General features: G+C 37.8%; 1 protein-coding gene across 1 annotated transcript; it reads left to right on the plus strand.

Annotated features, from left to right (window-relative positions):
* The first annotated feature begins 8,190 nt into the window (after positions 1-8,190).
* LOC143637385 (uncharacterized) lies at positions 8,191-8,610 on the plus strand. Its single transcript, XM_077104784.1, has one exon. It carries the CDS (start codon positions 8,191-8,193, stop codon positions 8,608-8,610), a length of 420 nt encoding a protein of 139 aa, XP_076960899.1.
* The last annotated feature ends 1,961 nt before the right edge of the window (positions 8,611-10,571 follow it).

Below are 10,571 nucleotides of genomic sequence, written 5' to 3' on the forward strand. Positions count from 1 at the left end.
CTGTGAAAAGTTTAAGAGGACAATTATATCTGCAATCATCGTTGGGTTACGTATATAATAATCATCAAAATTGAAGTGTTACTTAGTGATATTTTTGTCAATATGATTCCCTGCTCAACTCACAAAAATGTGTACTGCTTTATTAGCTTAGTCTTACTTCGTTATTTTTGTTTGTGTAACAGCCCAGCTACCGCCGCATCATAATATTGTCCGCTTTGGCCAGGACGTACCACCATCGCCTCACGGATTTTTTTTTGGTTGCCAGGAGGTCACCCATCCTAATACAATTTCCACTAGAGCACTCTTAACTATGGAGTTCTCCTCTCATCCACTACCGTTAAGCGCCCAAAACGCATTATGATGGGGAAGGTATCCACCTCCTTATAAAGAAGGCTTAGTTCTCCTCCCCAACCGATGTGGGATGTCACAGTTTGTTATTTGAAAGATATTTCAAAACTAAAAAAGATTTTATTTCTGCATTGTTTTCGATTTACCGAGCTTGCGAATAAATTCAAAACAAAAAGAAAAAGTTAAACACCCCAACATTTTAAGTTAATCATGCTTAATGTATTTTCAATTGGTATCAATTGAAATTTTAACGTAAAAATCCGTTTAATTTAAACATTACCGATCCTTGGTTGATCGGTTATTTTTAATGTATAAAATCAAAACCCTAATTGGATTTGATTGATTGTTTAATTATTTGATTAAAACCCTAATTGGGTTTTAATCTTATTTAATTCCATAATGAGATTTTTATCTCATTCGCTAAGGATTTTGGTGATTCGTTAATGAGTTTAACAAATGTAAAGCCTTTCGTTATTTAACCATAACGAATGAGTTTCTCATTCGTTATCAAGACATTCGCTTCCGTTGTGCATAACGAATGAAAGACATTCGTCTAAACAATTAACGAATGGAATGATTTTAATGTATATTCGTTAAAAGGTTAACGAATAAGAGGATTTATTATAAGATTCGTTCAAAACTTAACGAATGGACAACCTATTTGTCTTAAAGAATGACGAATCAGGTTTTTAATTTAAAGAATGAGGCCATTCGTTTGTTCAAATTTGAACAAATGACCTCGTAATTCGTGAAATAATTCAGGTTTATAATCCCAAGACCAGACGAATGGTCTTTTATTCGCCTGTTCCTATTCCTTCATCACCCTAGCCAACCTCTTGCAAATTTTTCTCAAAAATTTAAGCCTGCATATTTGGTCAATTCACTGATATAGTTGTGTTCTACAGGAAAATACGATCTCAAAGATATGAGATTAATGAAGACTCATCGGTGTTTTAGGGACTATTTGAGTAATCTGAGTATTGATCAGAAAACGAACAATTACTCATCAATGGAATATGTTTTGGATCAAAATTAGTATCGTTGATCATTGATTAATCTATATAACTGATTTTAGCTATTGTCATTTAGGTTAATTGTTGAAAGCAATAGGAAATTAAAGGTTTAGACAATGATATTCGTCGTCTTTGACTTCTTTAAGTCAAAATTATGTATAAGATTTGACTCCGGATAGTCAAAGTGATAATTTAGGACAGATTCGTTATTTTTTAACGAAGGATAGTAATATTCGTTAACTTGTTAACGAATGGTTACATGATTCGTTAAAATGTAACGAATGGATATTTTACTGATAACGAATCGGAGTTGTTTCGTTAAAGATTTAATCATTGATTTGTTATGATGACAAATGAGTTAACATATAAGTTTGATTTGTTACTTGTAATGAATGTTAACATTTAATGTATAACAAATGTCTCATTCGTTTAAACAAGTATAACGAATGAGATATACATTCGTTAATCAGAATATAATATTTGAACATTATAGTAATGTTTATTTTTTTTGTTTGTTTTAACAGTAATGGCAGACGAGAATGTTCAGAATCCAATTCCCGAGCTAAATCCTGATAATCCAGAACAGCCTCAAGCTCAAGCCGAACCTGAACAAGCTGCAGTGATGTTATCTTGGAACAAGAGTCATAACATCTGTGCTTATTTAGAGCCAAATTTCGAAGACACACCAATCTTTGGTGGCATGATCAGTTTCTTGACTCGCTCCAAGATATACAAGGCCATCTCGACTCGTACTGTTGTCTATCAGAGTATTATTCGAGCATTTTGGAATACCGCTCGATACAACGAGGCTGAAAATCAGATAGAGGCAGTGATTCAAGATAAGCGAGTTGTGATTGATATTGGTGTGATTCGAGATTCGTTGGGGTTTTGTGATACGATTAACGATAGGTGTGAGTTTGATAGAGAATTGATTAGAGGGTTGTTTGGCCGAGTAAAGTATAATGGAGATTTGGGTAGATCTATGTACAACAAAGCAAACTTGTGTGAACAATACAAGTACTTGCTTCATGTGTTGATACATTGTCTCGGCGGACGCAAGGGTGGATTCGATGAATGCCGAGTGATGCTATAGTCATCTTTTGTTGCCTTGGTATTGAATAACCATTCAACTTCTCGGAATTGGTTTATTATCATTTGAAGGAAAATATCACGAGTCGTCATAAGTTTCTAATGTGTCCCAGATTTCTACAGATGATGATCAATGACTTGCAGCCTAATTTATTGAAAAATCAAGATGATGTAATGAAGCTTGAACACATGAATGAAGAGACGATGAGGCGTTTAAGATCTTATCATGGTCAAAGTCTTCAAGATAGACCTAAGTTTAAGCGATTGATCGGTCATCTTGCGAATGTTGATTATCAAGAGCCACCTAATGATCGTTGGGCTCATGATGATTCTGATTTTGTGCGTGAAGGTGGTGATGGTGGAAATGGTGGAAATGATGGTGGTGATGGTGGTCCAGGACCACAGGCTGGGTTAACTTATGAATAGAAGAGAAAGCGTAAGGGTAAGGAACCGATGGAAGATAAAGGGGAGAAGCCTAAAAAGCAAAGGGTTAGAAGAGGATCTGGTATTGAGATACCTAGTCAACCATTTGAGAGGATACTCCTATTGTATCTGCTCCGGTATCTATTCTAGTTGTTATTTCTACTTCACCTACAGTTCAGGATATTCCGAGATCTCCAGTTCCAGATTTTACTCGATCTCCTACTCCTGTACAGATGCCTGTTTCTCTAGTGCCTCCATTTATGACTCTGACTACTACTGCAAGACCTTATCCTTATTTTGGAGATGTATTGTAGACAGTGTTAGCTCGTATGCCTACACCACACCCAACTACTCAAGAGACTCCAGTTATACCTACACAGTTTTCAAGACCTGAGCATTTATTTATGACATTTACTCGTCCTCAGGGTCCCTTGCAACTAGTTCATCCAAATTTCTTTGGTATGACTCCTCAAACTCAGTGGTTCCATATGATGAATCTGTTGCATCTTCAACAGACACAAATGCAAGCTGATAGAGCTGCCCATGAGCTAGCCCAACGGAATTTGTTACGACATATTCAGTTTGCTTAATGTGAAAACAGGGAACTTAGAGCCCTTGTTGCAGCTCAGGAGGAGAGATTGGATAAACAAGATTAGATTATCCTTCAGCTCACTTGTAAAGATGACGAGTTGAAGAAGTTAAAGAATGATGAGGATGATTAGGATGGAACAGGGGTGTAGATCAGCAACCGGGCGGTAGTTTTGGACCGTCGGCAGGTAATAAGGCTGATACAAGTGCTGGTGGTGGGTCTGAGGGTAGTAATTTGCAGATAGTGTCATACAAGGATTACACGAGAGCCAAACCGATTAATGTTATTCCGGCTAACATGATTTTGTTTGTTGGTATGGACGGGGTTGTGTACAGTACGGTGAATGCAGATGAGATCGAAGAAGGCGAGTTTATAGATCATTCATTGACTAAAGAGCAGATAGCCTTGCTTCTGGATCTAAATGAAGAGGAGGTAGAAGAATTGGGTAAAAGCGTGGATGTGGATGTGGAGATTGAGGAATGTACTAATAAAGGCATTCCATGTGGGAATGTGCTTGAATTTGACGAAGTAGAAGTTGAGGACGTTACTACTGAGGAGTATCCTGAGTTTTACACCGATAACAAGAACAACGACTCAGGTATTCCATTTTTCACTACAGAAAATTTTGATGCAGCAGAACGTCGCTTATGTGAAGAGATTGAGAAATGGAACAAAGCTGCAGAGACAAGTCACCAGTCTGATAAAGAAAGAAAATAGAAGCGTGCTTTGGAGGGTATGTTTGAGCATGACATGAAGAAAATGAACAAGATGATCGAAGCCAAGGCTCGAGCATCGGCATACCATATGAAGAAGTACAAGCATGTCAAAGATGTTAAAGGTGATTTGGTATCATAGCAGTTTGATTCTGAACTTAAGGTATATATCGTTAAGTGAGAACATGGTATTTATTATTTCAAGCGCCTACATGATATATTATCTATGCCAAGGTGGGATGTTAGAACACTAGCCAACAGACCATTCGTGAATCGTGGGAAATATCAGTGGGCTGAGAGGTTTTACGCTCATTTATTGCATGAAACCCGTTATGGTTTCAAATTCTTCAAGCCACAGGTGCCGACTCACAAGTATATAGATGAGATTGATCCACACACTGGCTGGAGGAAGATGATTCTACAGGTGAAGCCGCCAAAGACAATGAAGAGGGCTCAGATGAAGACATTCCTTTAGAGTCTGTTCACGTCGTTTAATTACTGGTATTATGATAATAAAACGAGTGAAGCGGTTATTGTATTTGGTTCCGGGTCAAACACGAAGACTATTCGAGTGATTGATTCGATGTGGTTGGTTAACTTATCTGAGTCTGACAACGATGCCTTATTTACAAATCAGATCAGATTCACTAACGTAAGTGACTACGAACTTGCTATGCAATTTCAGAAGGTGGTTCGTGTTTGTTATGAACTTGCTATGCTAAAAGCTCCTTCTCGGTGGTGGTGTAGTTTTCTTGGGAATCATTCAACGTCTTGCTAGCATAATAGATGAGGTGAAAATGTTTATCTCGCCTTTGCCCCAAAACCGCTCCAACCGCATAATCACTAGCATCACACATGAGCTCGAACGACGAACTCCAATCGGGAGAACAAAGAATGGGTGCACTTACGACCTTCTCTTTCAGATACGTGAACGCCTTCACACACTCATCATCAAACACAAACAACACATCTTTCTCGAGGAGTCGGGTCATCGGATGGGTAATTTTGGAGAAATCTTTGATAAATCGTCGATAGAATCCCGCATGACCCAAGAAACTCCTAATCGCCTTCACATTCGTCGGTGGAGGAAGTCTACTTATAGTATCAATCTTTGCCTGATCCACCTCAATACCATCTCTCGAGATCTTATGACCCAACACGATTACTTCTGGTCACTATAAAATGACACTTCTCCCAATTCAACAATAACGTCGTTTCAATACACCTCTTCAACATCTTCTCAAGATTAGCCAAACGCTGACCGAAAGAATTACCGTAAACCGAAAAATCGTCCATAAAAACCTCCATGGACGTCTCTATCATATCTTGAAATATGGCCACCATACAACGCTGAAATGTAGCCGGAGCGTTACATAGTCCAAACGGCATGCGACGGTATGCAAACGTGCCATATGGACATGTAAAAGTTGTCTTATCTTGGTCTTCCGGTGCAATGGGAATTTGAAAATAACACGAAAACCCGTCAAGGAAAAAACAATAAAACTGCTGACCTGCCAAACGCTTCAACATCTGATCAATAAACGGCAACTGGAAGTGGTCCTTCTGAGTGGCATCATTTAACCTCCGGTAATCAATACACACACGCCAACCGGTAACCGTATGTAACACCCACAAAATTTTGATGCAAATTTGACAACTTTATAAAATAAAAGGACTAAAAATATTTATGAGATAAGTAATGGGAAAAATAAAGTAAAGAAATGAAGGCATGTTTATGCTAGGAAATAAGTATGGTAACTCCATCCCACATGGAAAGTGGGAAAGAAATGAGAGCACTTTATAAGGAATGAGCTATCCATGGTAATGTTCTTTTATGGCTAACCACTCTCACTAGTGCTAGCGGAGGGTGCGAAGCACCCGACACGCACGCGCACGGACCCGGACTCGGACTCGGACACATACTCGGGCGATGGGTGTAATGTGGCATTTTGATGGCGCACTTTGCACTTCGCACGCTCGCATCGCCGCGAGCCGAATAAGGGACGCTTTAGTATTTTTGAACTATGATCAAGATATGACAAGCTATCGAAGACCAGGGACTGAAAATGAAAATTTAGCACCTTCGCGATACATGAAGCATCTTCGCGATACGCGAAGATGCATGAAGTAACTTCATCTGGTACTGACACGTGGCAGGTCTAGTGGTTGACTCATCACAGCTATTGAGCAACTTCGGGATACGCGAAGAAATCCTTCACGATACGCGAAGGAATATAATAATAATTACGGCTACATTTGTCCTTCGCGTATCGTGAAGATGCACAGATTTTTGCCTATAAATAGTCGGCCATGGGATGAAGTCCACATCACATCACACACACTTTACCTCGGTTTTCATGCCAAAATCCCGTCATTTCCGATACGCTCGTTGTCCAGAAGTACGTGCAAGTAGGAGCGCTGCCCACGTAAAGTTTAAGCATTTAATAGATAAGCCATACAAGGTAGGGGTTCTGCCCAATTATTTTAATATATATGGTTAAGACCCTAGTCGAGGGTATAGTCTATACCTTGATCAGTTAATAAGTGAAATGTAGCTTTCATAAGATAAGGTTTTGAATAAAATATTATTCATTATTGTAAAGATATTTCTTATGAATGAAGAAATGAGATATTACATACATTTCTTCATGATGAAGAAATGTATTATATAAATGTTTTATAAAATGAAATAAATATCAAGGTAAAGGTTATGCAAATGGACTTAAGGTCTATAGCTAGATTGTAGATTTAGTTATTTATAGAATGTTATTCTCGTACTATAGGTTCGAGATAAAGATAAGACATCTGTTGGTGAGAAATCTTGAAATCAACAAAAGGTGAATACGTCCAACCTTTTTATATTGTGAAATGTTTTATGACGTGAATACGTCTATGTACTGTATATTTTTAAAAGATATTTACTCTTTAAAACTATGGACTGTTATCCATATGTACAAGAGTTATGGAAATATTTGCATGAGGGTTGGTTCAAACCCTCTAAAACATTTTGATACAAGGTAGTACTAAACGCTCAGACTAAAATACACATGTGTCTGGATCCTTACATATATGTACTGTAGTGGGCACACTACAGACATACTGACCATGAGGCAAATGACTGTCTCTAGGGTGAGTGAAGTCAGATTATGTGAGATGGGATTGAGACCTACTTAGTCGTTGAACACTATTGGTGTTGTGTCATTATGAATTGTGAAAATTTTTTATTGAGTCAGCGAATTCACCAGCATATAGCTGACGTATTTTGAAACTGCTTTCAGGTAACCAGGAGCGAGGAATAGTGATGGATATGCTAGTGAAGATAGAAGAACACTAGGCATAGTTTACAGCTGGTGGCTCAGCTAATTTTGTATTGAGGCATATATATATATTAAACTTGTTTTTCTTAAAACAAGTAATTTTGTAAAACAAACAAGGGTATTTAATCCCTATGTTATGAAAGTAAGTATTTTAAAATAACATTTTCCGCTGCAAACTTTGATAAATTGACAAAAGCGGTACCAACTGTGAGTCACACGCCTAGGCCCGAAGGCGGAGTGTGACAGGTTGGTTTCAGAGCCATCGGTTTTAGTGAATTAAGTATTTGATAAAAGTACTTAGGCTTTAACCAAGTTAAGTGCATGAAAGTACGGATAAGATATATGCCTTGGGTAAATTCTTAGAAATAGTAACTAATAGTTACCTCCTATTTTCTCGTCTATAGAATGTCGAAAAGAGGATATTCAAACGTTGTAGTCAATAGTGGACCCTCAAGGAACACGAGAGGGAGATTGAAGAAAAATATCGAAAATCAGGAAGAAAATGCTACCCCTCCTGCTGGTGATCAATTCGTAAGAAAAGAAGATATGCAAGAACTGATTGCAAGAGGAATTGCCGAAGCTTTTCCAGCTATGCTCGAGACTATGAGGAAGAAGGAAACATCGAGCAATGAGAAATCTAATATGTCTAAGCGAGAAGAAGAAGAAGAACATGTCAGCTCTAACGCTGATAGCGCTTTATGAAGACTAAGAAAGGCTGTAGTTACAAGACATACCAAACGTTTAAGCCCAAGAATTTTGATGGAAGCGATGGTATTATTGCTGCACTAGGATGGCTTGAAGAAATGGAAGCCATTAATGTTATTAGTAAGTTCTCTAAGGAAGAAGCAATTCAGTATTCCTCGAAATCATTCAAAGGTGAAGCTCTACAATGGTGGAATACCCTTATACAAGCCAAGGGTAGATTAAACATGTACAAGTTGAGTTGGGGAGAATTTAAGGATCTAGTAATCAGGAAGTTTTGCCCAATGAATGAGAAAAATGAAATTCAAATCAAGTTTTTAAATTATAAAGTTGTTGGGACAAATCTCAAGGACTACAATACTAAGTTCTTGGAGTATTGTAGGATAGTACCACACTTAGTAACGCCTAGAAAATAACAAGGTCACTCGTTATATTTGGGGTTTGTCAAAAGAGATTAGAGACATGGTCAGATCATCTCTGCCTCAAACTATTGATTCAGCCATGGAGTTGGCTGGATATATGATAAATGGATTAATCAGAACCCGTGAAGAAGAAAAGAAAGAAAATACCTTCAAGAGGGAGGTTGTGTTTAAGAAGAATGAAAGAGATAACAAGAAACCATATCGTGGGGTGAAGAAGAATTCTCAATCACAAATTCCGTTATGTAAGATAAGGAACCGAAGACACTTTGGAAGGTGCAGGTTCAATCAGTTACTTACCTGTACTAACTGTAAACAAGTGGATCATGTAACAACCGATTGCTGGAAAAATAAGATTGCTTGTTATAGTTGTGGTGAAATGGGACATTTTCAAAATGAATATCCGAAGAAGAAAACTAGAGGAGAAGGTGCAAGTGGTAGTGGCACCAAGAATGAAGGTAGGAAAGGAAATGCACGTGTTTTTGTGCTCAACACCGAGAAGGCAGCTGAGATGCCGGAAGTCATAACCGGTACGTTTCTCGTTAATAATGTTTATGCTAGAGTTTTGTTTGACTTGGGTGCAAACCAAAGTTTTATAGATAAGAAATTTTGTAGTCTATTAAATGAACCCTTAGTTAAGTTAGACAAATCCCTCATGGTAGAAACGGCCGACGGTAATCAAGTTAGAATATCTAAAGTATTGAACAAGGGTAAAATTCTATTAGCAGTACATGTCATACCTGTCCAGTTGTTACCCTGACATTGGCAGGCTTTGATATTGTCTTAGGTATGGACTGGTTATCTGATAATCAAGCCCGTATCTTATGTGATAAGAAAGCAATTGAAATTCGTGCAAACGGGAAGACAATCAAATAGCCGGAGACAAAGATGAAGGTCATCGTAGCTTAATCTCGATGACTAAAGCTAATAAATGTCTACGTAAAGGATGTTTAGCATTCATGGTGTATGTAACGGAAGAACCTAAAGAGAAGAAATTAGAAGACGTATCAATTGTCTCAGAATTTCCAGACGTATTTCCAGAAGAATTACCGGGAATACCACCGGAGCGTGATGTTGAATTTAGAATAGACTTAATACCTGTAACCGCTCCAATAGCCAAATCACTGTACAGATTAGCACCAACAGAAATGAAAGAATTGAAGAAATAGTTAGATGAACTATTAGAGAAAGGATTTATAAGACCGAGTTCTTCACCTTGGGGAGCTCCAATCTTATTTGTGAAAAAGAAGGACGGCTCGATGAGAATGTGCATCGATTATCGTGAGCTGAATAAAGTAACAATCAATAACAAATACCCGCTCCCAAGAATAGATGATTTGTTTGATCAACTACAAGGAGCAAGTTGTTTTTCAAAAATCGATTTACGTTCAGGTTATCATCAATTAAAAGTCCAAGAAGAAGATATTCCAAAGAATGCATTTAGAACCAGATATGGACATTTTGAATTCACGGTCATGCCATTTGGACTTACAAATGCTCCAGCAGCATTCATGGACATGATGAATAGAATTTTTAAACCATATTTAGATAAATTTGTAATCGTGTTCATCGACGATATACTTATTTATTCTAAATCGGAAGAGGATCATAAGGTTCATCTTAGGATTTTGCTTGAACTACATCGAAATGAGAAATTGTATGCTAAGTTTTCTAAGTGTGAATTTTGGCTACATGAGGTACAATTTCTTGGTCATGTTATCAATGCAAATGGAATCCAAGTAGATCCCGCCAAGATTGAAGAGATAGCTAAATGGGAAATTCCAAAATCGCCAACTGAAGTTCGAAGTTTTCTAGGTTTGGCTGGATACTATAGAAGATTCATCGAGAATTTCTCCCGTATAGCAGTTCCCTTAACTTCTCTAACTCGAAAGAATGTTAAGTATGAATGGGGAACCAAGCAACAAGAAGCATTTGACTTACTTAAACGAAAGCATACT

This window comes from Bidens hawaiensis, unplaced genomic scaffold, assembly GCF_021521415.1.
Source record: "Bidens hawaiensis isolate Kalapana, Puna unplaced genomic scaffold, B.hawaiensis_p1.1 tig00008259_1, whole genome shotgun sequence".
Taxonomy (NCBI): domain Eukaryota; kingdom Viridiplantae; phylum Streptophyta; class Magnoliopsida; order Asterales; family Asteraceae; genus Bidens; species Bidens hawaiensis.

Coding starts and splice junctions, on each gene's coding strand:
- LOC143637385 (XM_077104784.1), top strand. CDS start 8,191: ATGAAGACTAAGAAAGGCTGTAGTTACAAGACATACCAAACGTTTAAG.